The following is a 16,031-nucleotide window of genomic DNA, read 5'->3' on the forward strand; positions in this document are numbered from 1 at the left end:
AATTTGCAGACAACAAGAACCAGGAGAAAAATCAGGTGAAATGGAGAACATAGATAAACCTCCCAGTGCTTCAAGGATAGATGCAAATTATAGTACCAGCTGTCTGCAAGGAATATCAATCCTTCCATTCCCCACTATTCTGATAGCAATTTACAGGAGCAAAATGAAATTTGGCCACAGAAGTGACACTCGGAGATAGATGAATTTTGATTATAAGGAAGCTAACTTTATTGACAAAAGTCTTTAAAACCATTTGTTTTGAAAATATCAGTGCAATATTTTCATAACATCAAATTAATCTTGGTCTTGGGGCAGGAAATTAAACTGCTAATTTTATAGTTTTGATTCTGGTCTCCTTGTAAGAAGCCCCATAGATATGATACAAGCATGCCAGGTCTTTAAAGAAACAGATAGTTCTTGCTGCACTGAAAAGAAGCCACCAAGAGTCTGGATTTCAGCCGATCAGCTTCTAGTTCTCGGAAAAACAAATCATCATCATCATGTGTGATCATGTCCTGCAGTTCTTTAATCTCTTTCTCCAGCTTGGATCTCAGTTCACGTTTCACTTTACCTAATGTCTGAAAAGAAACCATTAGGATTATGTCAAGCCATCTGTTGATTCAATTATAGCTCTAAAACTTTATAGGAAAAGTGTGCGTAGCTCTCAGGCTGAGCAAAATACTTCAAAAAGAGGTTGAGCCATTTATTTATTATATTTTTAAATATAATTAAATCTATATAATAATTTGCCATTTTGTCAGATTAATAGCACTTAGCCATAGCACTTAAGACTTATATATTATTTCACAGTGCTTTACAGCCCGCTAAGCAGTTTTACAAAGTCAGCATATTGCCCCCAACAATCTGGGTCCTCATTTTACCGACCTCAGAAGGATGGCAGGCAGAGTCAACCCGGAGCTGGTCAGGAGCGAACTCCTGGCAGTGGGCAGAGTCAGTCTGCAATACTGCCACCACAGCTCTTTTGCACAAATTCAACTGCAACATTTGGGCGTCGTCTTCAAAGCTTTGAGGAAAGAATTTGCATTTCCTCTCTACGGGAGATGACTTACCTGGGTATGTGCTCGCTCTCTGGTTTGGATTTCTCGACGTTCTTCTGAAACGGCTTCAGCCAGCATTGCAAACTAAAGGAAAGTGGAAGAAAAATTAATGACGGACCACGAAAGATTAATCACCATCCATACGGTATCAGGGGGAAGCCTACCTGATCTTTGTAATAGTTTTCCATGGATTGCAGTTCATCTTGATACTGCTTCTTTTGTTCAGCACGTTTCTCCCTGGCATATGACCTCAGCTCAAGAAATCTCTGTTTCTGAATTTCCAAGGCTTCTCCAAACAGTTGTTTAAAGATCTACCAAAATGACATTCAATTAACAAGCATAAGAACAGCTGTTTTTTTAAAAAAAAACAACAGGGAAACGTAACTATTTTTAGATACAGGTCCCAAGTCCAACTTTGTGTGTAATCTTAGTTCCCTTTTGACAATTCTGACGATCAGATTTGTCTCAGTAAGCACTATCCAGCCATCCATTTCTTTATTCCCATAGGAGATCCTTCTATTTCTTTCATTCAATTCATTCATTCATTCATTCATTCATTCATTCATTCATTCATTCATTCATTGGATTTCTATGCCGCCCCTCTCTAAGACTCAGGGCTGCCTACAAGATATAAAAAACAGTAAATTACAATAAAATCAATCCAATTAAATTAAAATTGCATAGCTATCTAAAATCCCTAATTATATTAAAAACCAATCACACCCATTTGTACATCAACCATACAATCATTCGTTGATCTAATTAGCCCAAGCCTGACATCAAATTATCCTTGAGCAGAAATGGAAAACTCATTGAGGGTTGTAACACTTATTATAAAACCTTGCATATTAGGAACTTCATAATATAAAATATGCTACAAGATCCAAATTCTTATTCTATGCCCTTGTGATGCGAAGGATGTAACAATTGGAATTGTTAATTTGTTTTAAAAAGTTAGCAAGAGGGAGAAGCAATAACCTGAGGTGTTCTCCATAATCTACTTTTCATCAACCTGAATCATAATTAATCAAATCAAATACTGATTATTTCTTTTCAACCAGTTAAATCACTATATGCATAGTGAATTATGCACTGTTACCTGCATTTTACTGAAGTCCTAGTACAGTAGTTCTCGATCTACGACTACAGTTGAGCCCAACATTTCTGTTGCTAAGCAAGACAATTGTTAAATGAGTTTCGCCCCATTTTACAACCTTTCTTGCCATCGTGAAATGGATCACCGAAGTTGTTTTGTTAGTAACATGGTTGATAAGTGAGTCTGGCTCCCCCATTGACCATGCTTATCAGAATGTCACAAAAAATTATTATATGACCACAGGACACTGTAACCATCATAAATACCAAGTGTTCAAATTTTGCCAAGTGTTCGAATTTTGATCATGTGACCGGGAGGAAAGGTTGTGTGACAAATGATCATGTCCTTTTTTCCAGGGCCACTGTAACTTCAAAACAGTCATTAAATTGATGGTTTTAAAACGATGACCTGTAATAATGTTTTGAAGCAATAGCAGCATAGGAAATGCAATTTTGATTTTAAACAGTAAATAAGTTGACTCCAACTTTTAAGTTTACTTACTAAAACTACCTTCTGACATTTGTGTGTTCCCACCACAAAGGTGCCTTCCCAGGATGTAATTCTCTCCGCTTTTCTTGATTAACAAATGGTACGAGGCAGCTACAACATCTAAGCACCTCCCAAATTCATCATAATGACTGATGGCAGGCAACCACCTAATGTGGGCATTCCTAATTTGCTGTTGAAATGGGAGGTTGGTGGATTCACGGCTCCAATCACACCCATGCTGAAAGCACCGTGTAAATTGACCCACTCTCCTTCAATCTGCAGAGTGAGGTCCCTAACTTACCCTTTCCTCCCGCGTTCTGGTCCTCATCATCTTGGCCCGGAGCTGAACTCTGTAATCTTGATAGTATTTTTTGGCTCGGGCAATCTGCTGCCGTCTCTCCCTGGTTTTATTCTGTGTACTTTTCTGTCTCTCAATGCGCTGCCTAAACTCTTGCTGAAAAACAAACCCAAAGAGGAAAAGCTATTAAGATTCCCTGAAGACCAAGGAGGGAAGCCGCCCCTGTTTTCTGCAAATATTTAAGCAATGCTTTGAGGGAGTGATGGGCTGCTCTCCTTTCCTATGCTGTGCAGCTTTGGCTGGAAAAGTGGCAGCGCTCCAGCGTGTCAGATTTCTGGTTGGCACGGAAGCAGGTGTTGGAATTTGTCATGTTCCAGACTTGCTGGGGAGTGATTCCTAGGACTGAAACCCTACCAGCCCTGATGCATTTGGAAGATGCCCTGCTTTCATCTCAGTCTTAAATATTCCACTATGTATGGCAAGGGGTTATTTTCTAATAGCTGAGGTTTTCCACAATAGATTATTCAGTTTTAGTCCCAATTGAGAGTTCTGGTAGCGCAATGGTTAGAATGCAGGATTGCACACAAACTCTGCCCCCATCTAAGAGTTCCATTCTGACAGGCTCAAGATTGACTCAGCCTTCCATCCTTCCAAAGTTGGTAAAATGAAGACTCAAGATTTTTGGGGGCAATATGCTGACTCTGTAAACTGCTTAGAAAAGGCTGTCAAAGCACTGTGAAGTGGTATAGAAGTCTAAGTGCTGTTGCAAATTATATATTGGAAAGATGCATGCCGCTGAAGAGAAGACCACAGTATTTTATAATGGCAAATTGTGTTTTAATTTATTATAGCTTTATTCTCATAGCTCTATATTTTTATAGAGACCAAATAACATTCCATTATATTGTTAGAAAGAATTGTGTCTTGATTAGTTAACTATAGATATTATATGATTATACTGTTCTATATTATACTGTTTGGACTTATATTTTCTCTTTTACTGTCTTGCATGGGTACAGAGCAGAAAGGCTGCCTACAAATACATTTAAAAATTAAATTATCATCAATACATTAGCTTCTTCCCACATATACCAATCTCCTGTTGTGAGCTTGCTCTCTCTTAAGAAGATCCACAAGTAGATTGTGCTTCTTCAGTGTTTCCTGTACCTGAAAGAAGTACACAGATTTCATTCATGTAGCTCTGATGATGTTACCTACCTGGAAAATGAAATGTTTGCAAGAAAACAATGAAGTTCAGCGGGCACCAAGGGCTCCACAGATTTCTCTTAAAACATTATTTTTCATTAAATTATCAAACCCCTGCCTATTAACCAATTTAGCAGCTCTCAAGAAAGATTTCTCCATCTTGATCTACTCTCTTCCAGAGACACCTGCTGAATAAATTCTATGCCAGCCTGTACTACAACTTCCAACATCCCCAAGCATCCTGGTTTACTCAGTAGTGGGATTCATTTTTTTTCCCCACTACTACCGTGTTTCCCCGAAAGTAAGACAGTGTCTTACTTTCTTTTTACCCCCAAAAGCCCCACTACGTCTTACTTTCGGGGTATGTCTTACATTGGAAAAAAATTGAAAGGGTCGCGTTCCCGAAGGCATCTCCCCAGAGTCCAGAAGGGCAGCCGCGGGACAGGAGCCTCGTGAGCCCTTTTCCAAGTTCAACCTCAGGGCTCCAAGCGGCGTGCACGCGTGGAGCCACAGACGCGTGTCGGGGAAGCGTGTGTCTGGAGGGGAGGAGCCGCTCTGCGCAGTTGGGCAGCCCTACCTGCCTGCCGGAAAGGAGGCGGGCGAAGGAGGACGCAGCTCCGGCCGCTCACCTCGGAGCTGGTCGGCCTCGCTGGCCGCTTGCAGCCAAGCCTCGGCAGGACTCGGTTGCTGGGACGAGCGCCTTCGCTGCAAGCCACCGCCCGCTCGGCTCGCTTCGGACCAGCGCCGTCCTTCGCTTTGCCAAGCCGGGGAAGAGCTTGGAAGCGACGTCATCGGGCTCCCCCCCCCGGCAATACCCCTGTGTTTCCCCGAAAGTAAGACATATGTCTTACTTTCGGGGTACGGCTTATATTAGCCGACCCCCCTGAAACCCCCGATACGTCTTACAATCGGGGGTGTCTTACTATCGGGGAAACAGGGTAATTCTGTGGGTGTAGTATGTTCTGTTGCGTGCCACAGGGGACGGATACCATAAAATCTCCATTCCCGTGCCACTCCAGGGAAAGGATATTATAAAATCCCCATTTCCTCCCGATCAGCTGGGACTCAGGATGCAGAGAATAGATGGGGACGGGGCCAATCAGAGCTGGTATTCTCCGAACTACTCAAAATTTCTGCTACCGGTTCTCCAGAACTGGTGAGCACCTGCTGAATCGCACCTCTGGGTTTATTCACAAAAAGCCTGTACTCACATATGAAGGCAGGTGCATTTGATATATTTGATTTTTATTCTACCCTTATTACGTAGTATAAGTAACTCAAGGTGGCAAACACATCTCATACTTCTTCCTCCTCCTATTTCCCACACAACAACCACCTACTCTTATTTCTCCCCACTTTCCCCTTTCAAGTCCTCCCTGTGCTTTCATCAGGATTTGTAATCCAATTTCTCCATTACCGCTCCCCCATGTCCTTCCTTTTTCAATGTCACAAAGTGATGGAGTGACATCAGGCTACAAGAATAAAGCTCTGGTTGAATGAAAAATCTCAGACCCTCCTGAAGTAAGCATAGTGGCCAATTCATTCCCTTCAGTAATGTTTCCAAAAATAAAATTAGAAGTATCATCAGTACAAGCAGTCTTCAACGTATGACCAAAATTTGAGCCCAAAATGTATGTTGCTAAACAAGACAATTGTTAAGTGAGCATTGCTCCATTTTAGGACCTTTCTTGCCTCCATTGTTAAGTGAGTCACTGCAGCTATTAGTAAACATGGTTGTTAAGTGAATCTAGCTTCCCCATTGACTTTGCTTGTCAGAAGGTTGCGAAAGGTCACCTTCATGACCCCGGGACACTGCAAAGATAAGTCAATTGCCAAGAGTCTGGGTTTTGATCACATGAACCATGGGGATGTTCATTAAGAATTTTTAAAACGGCCACAAATCACTTTTTTTAAGTCCCTTTGTAACTTTGAACAGTCGCTAGATTGTTTTACAAGTTGAGGACTACCTGTGGTCCTGGTTAATGCATGGGACTTTCATCCCATGTTTGTTTCTTTTAGCTATTGTCGGCACAATTTTTGTGCTACCTTTTTTGAAAGACTCTGACTCTCTCTCTCTCTCTCTTGAGCCTACAGATAACTCACTTCGTTTTGTAGTTTCCACTGGTTCCTATCACTGGGAGACTTGAATTGATCTATCTGGGAGAGCTGCTGCTGCCACATCTTGTCCATTGCTGGCTGAGAAATGTTCAGGTGAGGAAAATCTTCTAGTAGCAGAGGCAAGAGATCATTCTCTTTGACTTTCACTGAAAGAAAGAGACAGACTTAAGCAATGAAGAGCGGAAGAGTGGGCCTTATGCTTTGAACTGCCATTAAAAAACAGCTTCCCTCCCCGGTCATGGAACCACCATGATTAGGGAAGGCTGGACTAAGCTTACTGTTTTATACTTAATGAATTAATGGCCGTGGTGCTGCACATCCCATTACTTGATTTAATATTCTTACTTATAAACAGTACATTGTGCGCAAACACATCTAAACAGGACTAATATATTTTTCGGAGTATAAGATGCATTGGAGTATAAGACGCAGCTTAGTTTTGGGGGAGGAAAATAGGGGGGGGGGGGGAATCTGCTTACCAGGTATTCATCTGGCTAGCATGCTTAGTGTGGTCAGCTTCAGCACATTATTTTATCCTCTGGTTAGGTCTTAAAAACATTACTTGGAGAGAGTAACAATGAAAGAGCCAGCAAACTGGGAAGATCGTTAGCACCTCATTAGAGCAGGAAGTAAATTTATCCAGAGCAAGTAGAGCAATGAAAAAAAGCCCGCAAAGACTTAGGGCTGGAAAAACATTATCCGGAGAGAGTAACAATGAAAAGGTCTTCAAGGTAAGAGTTGGGATGATTGTTAGCACTTCATTAGGGCTGGGGGGGGGGAAGCTTAGAAAAAGCTACATTCAGAATATAAGATGCACCCAAATTTTCAGCCTCTTTTAGGGAGGAAAAAGTTACATCTTATACTCTGAAAAATAGTGTACTTACTTTAGGGTAGGAGCTATAACTAGATTAAAAAGGGATGGAAAATATTATTTATTTGTATTCCACCTTGATGGTGAACATATCCAATGCAGCTTCTTCCTTATTTTCCCCACAACAACACCCCCTGTCAGGTGAGATGAATTGAGAGAGGGGGACTGGCCCAGGCAGCATTCATGGCTAAGGTAAAAGTAGAACTCCGAGTCTCCCATTTTCCAACTTTAACCACTACAGTGTTCCCTCGCTTTTTGTGGGGGATGCGTTCCAAGACCGCCTGCGAAAGTCGAATTTCCGCGAAGTAGAGATGCAGAAGTAAATACACCATTTTTGGCTATGGACAGTATCACAAGCCTTCCCTTAACACTTTAACCCCCTAAATTACCATTTCCCATTCCCTTAACAACCATTTACTCACCATTATTACTGGTACTCACCATTGAATAAGACACTTAGTGATTCTGATATTTATAAACATAATTATTTATTAACAATTATTATTATTTTTTTATATTTATTTGCAGAAATTATTAGTTTGGCGATGATGTACGATGTCATCGGATGGGAAAACCCATGATATAGAAAAAACCCGTGAAATATTTTTTAATTAATATTTTTTTGAAAAACCGTGGTATAGGCTATTCGCGAAGTTCGAATCCACGAAAATCAAGGGAACACTGTACACCATCATTGTCCAACCTTGGCCACTTTTAAGACTTATGGGCTTCAACTCAACAGGAATGTCTGGGAAATTCTGGGAATTGAAGTCCACTGGTCTTAAGGTGATCTACCTGACTCATATATTTATCATATAGACATGTTGAATCTTAGCAACTACATAGATTTTCTCCATGATGCTCTCTGCTAATAACTTTCAGGTCTTTTAACAAGGAGACAATCAGCACTATAACTAAGTCCATTTAACAGAAATGAGCATCCCCTAGATTATTTTCTTTTTTAAAAATGTTTTTATATTCTTTTCCAACTCTTTATAAGAATGATATTGGGTAACTCCATAATTACAATTGTACCCTATCTGGAGGAATTTAGCAGCTGAGAGTTATCCTTGCTTTACCAGTCTCATTTCTAATGAGAAATAGTCACTCCTGGTAAATTTATACTCATATTTCCCCCAAACAATAATAATGATATATACTTGGATTCAAAAGACCTTCTAATCCTGAACCAAGAAAAATGATTTTAGGGACTTCTGCAGGCTAAGCTGATATTATTGAGCCCAATAAAACCGACGAAGGACAAGCTGTTCAACATTGAAGGCCAACTGAAATGCACAGCAGCTCATTAACTGGTTTCCACATCACACTAAACAATACTTATAAAAAAGCAGTTGGCTTATGCATGATTCAGTTTGTAAAACCAACAGCCAAACATGTCACGTTGGTGTTGAAATTCAGGGCATTAATCCAATTTGATTCTGTGAACAAACTTTTGAAAATTCTATCTAATATCTAATGATTTTTACTGCGTTGATGTAATCCTTATGGATGAAAATTCTTCTTTGAAAGCACAACTCCAAATGAGATACCTGACTGTGTTTGAACTAACATTTTTGTTATGTTTGTATGGAAGAAATCAATGCTTGAAAAAAAAATGTGATTTTTCTGCTAAGCAGCGGATAGGCCAGCTGTTTTATCTTCGACTCTCTCATGCAGATTTGCTCCATCAGTTAAACATTAAAAACATATAGAAATATTTAATTAGCCATTGTTAATATTCCCTGCCCTTAGCTTATATCAAAACAAGCCCAGCAGTTCAATATAAAAGCCGTCATAACTTATTACTAAACTATATTGCATACCGATGAATAAATCTGAAGTTACTCAGAGTGGAGTTTTTTACTGGTTGAGAATAAAGCATTGAGGAAAAAACCATTACGGGACACCCTTATGGTTTTTCGTAGAATTGACACATTTTAACATCAAAGGAATAGAATATATTTTAAAGCTTGAAATGTTTTGGCTGCTCCTCTTTTTAAATTACCCACACATAATTATATATAGCTCGGCAGCATTGACGGTTACTTTTTTATCTGGATCAAGGGGATGGAGGCGGGGAAAGGAAAAAGGAAGGAAAAGAAAGATTGTTGGAATGTTCTGCTCGAAGAACTGATTTGTAAGCAATGTAGAAACATAGAAACATAGTCCATCTAGTCTGCCCTTATACTATTTTCTGTATTTTATCTTAGGATGGATATATGTTTATCCCAGGCATGTTTAAATTCAGTTACTGTGGATTTATCTACCACATCTGCTGGAAGTTTGTTCCAAGGACCTACTACTCTTTCAGTAAAATAATATTTTCTCATGTTGCTTTTGATCTTTCCCCCAACTAACTTCAGATTGTGTCCCCTTGTTCTTGTGTTCACTTTCCTATTAAAAACACTTCCCTCCTGGACCTTATTTAACCCTTTAATATATTTAAATGTTTTCCTCCAGACTATACAGATTGAGTTCATTATGTCTTTCCTGATACGTTTTATGCTTAAGATCTTCCACCATTCTTGTAGCCCGTCTTTTGACCCGTTCAATTTTGTCAATATATTTTTGTAGGTGAGGTCTCCAGAACTGAACACAGTATTCCAAATGTGGTCTCACCAGCATTTTATATAGCGGGATCATAATCTCCCTCTTCCTGCTTGTTATACCTCTAGCTATGCAGCCAAGCATCCTACTTGCTTTCCCTACCGCCTGACTGCACTGTTCCCCCATTTTGAGACTGTCAGAAATCACTACCCCTAAATCAAGTGACAAACTTAAAGAGGACTAAAAGAATTGCAGCTATGGAAGCACAGCCTTCCTCCTAACCTTGAAGAAATTGCTGGACAAAAGGCTCCCTAAATTCTCTGCTCCCCTTGCCCAGTTTAAGACATATGGAGTCAATCAGAAAAGTGTTTTTTGACAGCTATATGTTGCTAAAATGCCAGTGATCTTGGCCCGTGCACTGAAAGAACATGCTTTCAGAGGCTGCCAGGATCTCTACCAAGAAGGGCTTTAGTTCTTACTTGGAGCTGCTTTTTTTGGCTTCGGAAACCCTCCTCTTGAAATCCTCTGGTTGAGTTTGGAATGCCGAGGTATATTTTTTCGAGAATAAACCTTTGCTGCGTGTGAGATTCTTGGAGTTCCTTTAAGTACGTTCTCTTTGTACTTTTGTTCCTGGATTCAAACGCACACAGAATAGTTACTGGATCATTCGTTATTCTAGTGCAGGCAGATCCTAATGACAGCTCACGATTCATACAAAAAGAGGCAAACCCATAGTGCAGAGGCTGGTGATTTTCTGCACATCAGACATTTAAATTCTCCAATGGCTGGTTAATATGAATACATGTCTTTAAGATGAAAGCCTTAAAAATAAAATACAGTGATACCTTGTCTTACAAACTTAATTGGTTCCGGGACGAGGTTCTTAAGGTGAAAAGTTTGTAAGACAAAGCAATGTTTCCCATAGGAATCAATGGAAAAGCGATTAATGCGTGCAAGCCCAAAATTCACCCCTTTTGCCAGCCGAAGTGCCTATTTTTGCGCTGCTGGGATTCACCTGAGGCTCCCCTCCATGGAAAACCCCACCTCCGGACTGCAGGGGAATCCCAGCATCGCAAAAACGAGTGCTTTGCTGGCAACGGAAGTCCGGAGGTGGGGTTTCTCAGTGAAGGAAGCATCAGTTAAATTGCAGCATCGCAAAAACACCGAAGTCCTCGAAACCCCACCTCCGGACCTCTGTGTTTTTGCGATGCTGCGATTTCACTGAGTCTCCCCTCGCTGGGAAACCCCACCTCCGGACTTCCGTTGCCAGCGAAGCGCCCATTTTTACGATGCCGGGATTCCCCTGCAGCATCACAAAAACACGGAAGTCCGGAGGTGGGATTTCCCATGGAAGGGAGCCTCAGGGGAACCCCAGCAGTGCAAAAATGGGTGCTTTGCTGGCAACGGAAGTCCGGAGGCAGGGCATCCCAGCGGCGGCAATGGGTTTGTAAGGTGAAAATAGTTTGTAAGAAGAGGCAAAAAAAATCTTAAACCCTGGGTTTGTATCTCGAAAAGTTTGTATGATGAGGCGTTTGTAAGATGAGGTATCACTGTATAACTCTAAAAGGCAGAAAGGTCTGTCTTCACACTAAACAAAAGTACATCTTGGCCTCCCCAGGTACAAAACATCTTATTCCCCCATCTTCAAATATCTGGCTTGGAGCCAAAGAAGTCAGCATTTTCCACTTCACACAGGACAAAGATATTGGTTTCCTCTCAGTTTTCCAAAATGGCTTCCCTTGGACACAAACTGAAGGGGAGAGTTCGCCATCTTGCTTCCTCAATTTTTGGAAGTGATACTTCAATCCAAACATACAACTTTTAAAATATATATATATTGTCATCATATTTGTGGTATCTCTCCATCTATTTTACATGAACAGTGAATTATTTCCATATTCGATCGGGTAACTGGCAACTGTCCAAGTGGCCACTATCCCTCAGAAAATAATATTAAACCTCCAGCCACATCCTAAAAGCGACCGTTTTTCTGATCAACTTATTACAGCAGTTTATTTAGTAACCATTCCACACCGCCAGATACAATGGCACTGAAAAAAGTGACAATTTTTATGACCATTTTTCAGTTACATCCTTTGCAGCATAACTATTGTCATGCTTTTTTTAGGCCCTTCCTTACAGATTATTTTTATAGCTACAAAACTAAAATCTGTATAAAAGAAAACACATTGTATGCTGAAAAATCAAATCTGGGATTTTATCCTTCTCGTTTTTACCATTAAAAAACCCCCATTACAGATAACAGTTACCCATACTGGGACCTATGGATCTTGATTCCAGAAACAACATTTATTATCAAGTCACCTCAGTGATCACTGAATTTAACAGGTTGAAAACACGATCAATGAGAAGCCCACACTTCAAAAACAGGACCTGCTTCCCAAGAGTCTTAGGAAAACTGCTCTGTCTGATTTGTCAGAGATACGAGGGTCACCCAAAAAGTAGTGCACCATTTTTTTTCTCAGCCTATAGTAATGGTATGAATGTGAAACTTTAGATATACATTATTGGAATTGTCAGGAGTGTGTATGTGAATTTTGCGTTTCTTCAGACAGATAATGTACCTGCCGCAGTGTTTCAAAATGGTGTCTGTAAGTGATGTACATCACAAGCAGCGTGTTGTCATTCTTTCTGTGGAGAAAGAAACTGTTGGGAACATTCACAAACGTTTGTGTACAGTTTATGGAGAATCTGCAGTCGACAGAAGTACGGTTAGTCACTGGGCAGAGGGTGAGGCCATTAGAAGACAGTACACAGTACAGAAATGACTTTGTGAGCAGAAAAAGGAGTGGTACCGACAGGGCATACACGCCTTTGTGCAGTGATGGGCTACCAAAATTTTTACTACCACCCTGTGGGCGTGGCTTATGCATTTTGTTTCAACATCTTTCAATGCAAATTAGGTGCTCTGGGGTGGAGCTCCAAATTTTGCTACCGGAACTGTGTTCCTGACTATTCCCGTAGGAGCCCATCATTGCCCTTGTGTCTCACTGGAGGAAGGCAATAGAAGGGGAAGATTATGTGGAAAAATAGGGATTGTATAAGAAACACAATTCTTTCTTGTGTGTAAGTTTCACTGTGTTCAATAAATAATTGTTGAAGAAAAAAAATGTGGTGTATTACTTTCTGGGTGACCCTCGTAGACAAAACAATAGCCATTACACGTAGTCCTGAACTTATGACCACAATTGGGAACAGAATTTCTGTTATTACGCAAGGCAATGGCTAAGTGAGGCGCAACACTCCGCAGTCTGCATTGGTTGCCGATCAATTTCCGGTCACAATTCAAAGTGTTGGTTATGACCTATAAAGCCCTTCATGGCATCGGACCAGAATATCTCCGAGACCGCCTTCTGCTGCACAAATCCCAGCGACCGATTAGGTCCCACAGAGTGGTCCTTCTCCAGGTCCCGTCAACTAAACAATGTCAGTTGGCGGGCCCCAGGGGAAGAGCCTTCTCTGTGGCGGCCCCGACTCTCTGGAACCGACTCCCCCCAGAGATTAGAACTGCTCCCACCCTCCTTGCCTTTTGTAAACTCCTCAAAACCCACCTTTGCCGTCAGGAGGGAACTGAGATATCTCCCCCGGGCCTATACAATTTATGTATGGTATGTTTGTACGTATGTCTGCATAATAATGGGGTTTTCAAAATATTTTAAATTGTAAATTATTAGATTTGTTATGAACTGTTTTATTCTGTTGTGAGCCGCCCTGAGTCTACGGAGAGGGGCGGCATACAAATCTAATAAATAAATAATAAATAAATAAATAAAATCCGATTTCATCACCTTTTTTTTGCCTTGGTTAAGTGAACCACCGTTGTAATTAAGTGAGTTATGGTGTCATTAAGCAAACTCAACTTCCCCACATTGACTCTTCCTTTGTTGGAAGCTGGATGGGAAGGTCGTGATGCCTAGCACCTGATGTCTGAACATCGGGGTGCTGGATTGACTCTAAGTCCAATGACTGATTCTAAGTCACTTGCTTTTTCAGTGCCCTCATAACGTCAAACTGTAACTAAGCGAACAGATGTAAATTGAAGATAACCTGGTTTTAAAGTTCTGCTCGGGTAAGTTTGATGGGGAGAAAAACCCTCATCAAAATGTAAATGTTTGAGAGTTGACCCATAATGGAAAAGCTGCCCTTCAAATATGAATGTTCGAAACCATACTGTTGAAAAGAAATGCAGAGAGCTATCAGTGTATTTCCTCTGCACCTTACCGTTTCCTCAGCCTTTGCTTTTAGCTTTGCAAGTTCCAGTCTTGCATTAACTTCGTATGTTCTTAGGTCTTCGTCATAAGTTTTGCTTAGTTGCTGGAAGACACAATAAAGTCCGATTGTTGTTTGTAAGAAGTTATTCCTTTATGGAACGTGCCTTTTGGTCATTCTAACAGCAGTTTGCAAAGTAAATTTTTTAAGAAATCAGGAGTTTCACTTAATGTGGGTTCTAGGCTATTGAAACAACATGTTCAAATTCAGTTGTTCAACTGCAATTCTAGAGCAAAAGATTATCTCAGGGACCGCCTTCTGCTGCACGAATCCCAGAGACCGGTTAGGTCCCACAGAGTGGGTCTTCTCCGGGTCCCGTCAACTAAACAATGCCGCTTGGTGGGACCCAGGGGAAGAGCCTTCTCTGTGGCGGTCCTGACCCTCTGGAACCAACACCCTCCAGAGATTAGAATTGCCTCCACCCTCCTTGCCTTTTGTAACCTCCATAAAACCCACCTCTGCCGCCAGGCATGGGGGAATTGAGATGCTCTTTCCCCCTGGGCCTTTACAATTTCATGTGTGGTATGTCTGTATGTATGTTTGGTTTTTTATATTAATGGGTTTTTTAATCATTTTTAGTATTTATTGGATTATTATTGTACATTGTTTTATTACTGTTGTTAGCCGCCCTGAGTCTCCGGAGAGGGGCGGCATACAAATCCAATAAATAAATAAATAAATAAAATAAATAAAAAACTCAGCTATCGCGCTGAAAGAGCAATTAATGTCTGAAAGTTTCAGTGCCAGAAAATAAGATAAGCTCTCTCTTTCGATTCTTTTTTTTAAAAAAAAAACCCCTGAATAAATTAAAAAGAAAAAGTTAACCAATATTAAGGCTACCCCTTCACTGTTTTCACCTATCTAAATTTAGAAAGTAGAGGATATAAATTTGAAATACGTGGATATGGATCACAATTAAAATATGCTGTCCCGATAAAGTTTGAAACCAAGCTTGGAGTTATAAGAAACAATATCCTAAATATTAACAGAAATATCCTAGTTATGTATTAATTTTTACTCTAAATTTATATGTTGCCCATCTCACAGTTTGTGGAAACTCTGGCCGGCTGTCAGTCAGGATAGTTTATTTTTTTCCTTCAAGTGGACGTGTTCCAGGGGTGGAATGCTCCTGGTTCGCTCATGCCTGTGGGTCATCAGAGAGCCGATCGTGAAGGGAGTGCGAGGCTCTGCCCACCCGCTGCCATTTGGGTTCTTTTACCCTCTGCGCATGTGCAAAGCATTCTATCATCATTCACTGGACAATAACTTTGTTTCACATGTCAGTCCACAACAATTGAGATGACACCAATTCATACTTCCCAGAATACTTTTCAGCCTAGTCAATTTTATACTTTGACTTCCCTGTATGATTTCTCGATGCCATACCAGAAGACTGGGCCATTTACATTCCGACCCTTTACATCTTTCCCCATTCTTAATTTCCCAAATGTGCAATTTATCTTACTTTTCGTTTATTTCCTTCCAGGCTCTTAGTTGAAGTCTTCCATTTTCCATCGTCATCAGTAGATGGTCGATTGTGGGTAATTACCAATGATTGCAATGATATGGAAAACCAATCATGCTATATAAAACATTTCATTATTCTGTATTATTTAACGTATAAAAATTATACTTTATATATCTAAGGAAAATGTTACATGCTTGTTCAGCTTTGGCTAAAATCAAACAAGATTGGATTATAGAAGCTACGTGCTGGACAGAGACAACTCACCCCTCTTGATTAAGTTTAAGGAAATAATTGTTTAAGTTTATGTTGAGTTTAGGTAATTAAAGTCTGTTTGTCTGGTTAATTAAGATGCTCTCCTGTTTATTTAGGTATCTTTGTACCCTGACAGGATTCGTCTGTATGCTATATGTCACATATTAACTATTTACATTGTAACTAAGTTAAGAATTAATGTTTTATATTTGTACACGCAAGAAACTGGATAAAAAGAATAAACTTGCAAGTCCAGAATCATGATCCCAGAGAGAGAGAGAGCTTGTTTCTCAATATGAGACAGCTCTGCTCAGCCCAGAGAGATATTTCCAACATGG

General features: G+C 40.4%; 1 protein-coding gene across 1 annotated transcript in view; it reads right to left on the reverse strand.

Annotated features, from left to right (window-relative positions):
* Positions 1-204: 204 nt before the first annotated feature.
* CEP95 (centrosomal protein 95) overlaps positions 205-16,031 on the reverse strand; it is a 52,659-nt gene continuing 36,832 nt past the window's right edge. Inside the window, exons 15-22 of the mRNA XM_070740357.1 lie at positions 13,926-14,018; positions 10,163-10,313; positions 6,251-6,411; positions 4,034-4,108; positions 2,945-3,097; positions 1,223-1,369; positions 1,071-1,142; positions 205-578 (exon numbers count right to left, since the gene is read on the reverse strand). Coding sequence (XP_070596458.1) covers positions 399-578; positions 1,071-1,142; positions 1,223-1,369; positions 2,945-3,097; positions 4,034-4,108; positions 6,251-6,411; positions 10,163-10,313; positions 13,926-14,018 — 1,032 coding nt within the window. The 3' untranslated portion in view covers positions 205-398. The remainder of the gene's footprint in view (positions 579-1,070; positions 1,143-1,222; positions 1,370-2,944; positions 3,098-4,033; positions 4,109-6,250; positions 6,412-10,162; positions 10,314-13,925; positions 14,019-16,031) is intronic.

The sequence above is a fragment of the Erythrolamprus reginae genome, chromosome 2 (assembly GCF_031021105.1).
Source record: "Erythrolamprus reginae isolate rEryReg1 chromosome 2, rEryReg1.hap1, whole genome shotgun sequence".
Taxonomy (NCBI): Eukaryota; Metazoa; Chordata; class Lepidosauria; order Squamata; family Dipsadidae; genus Erythrolamprus; species Erythrolamprus reginae.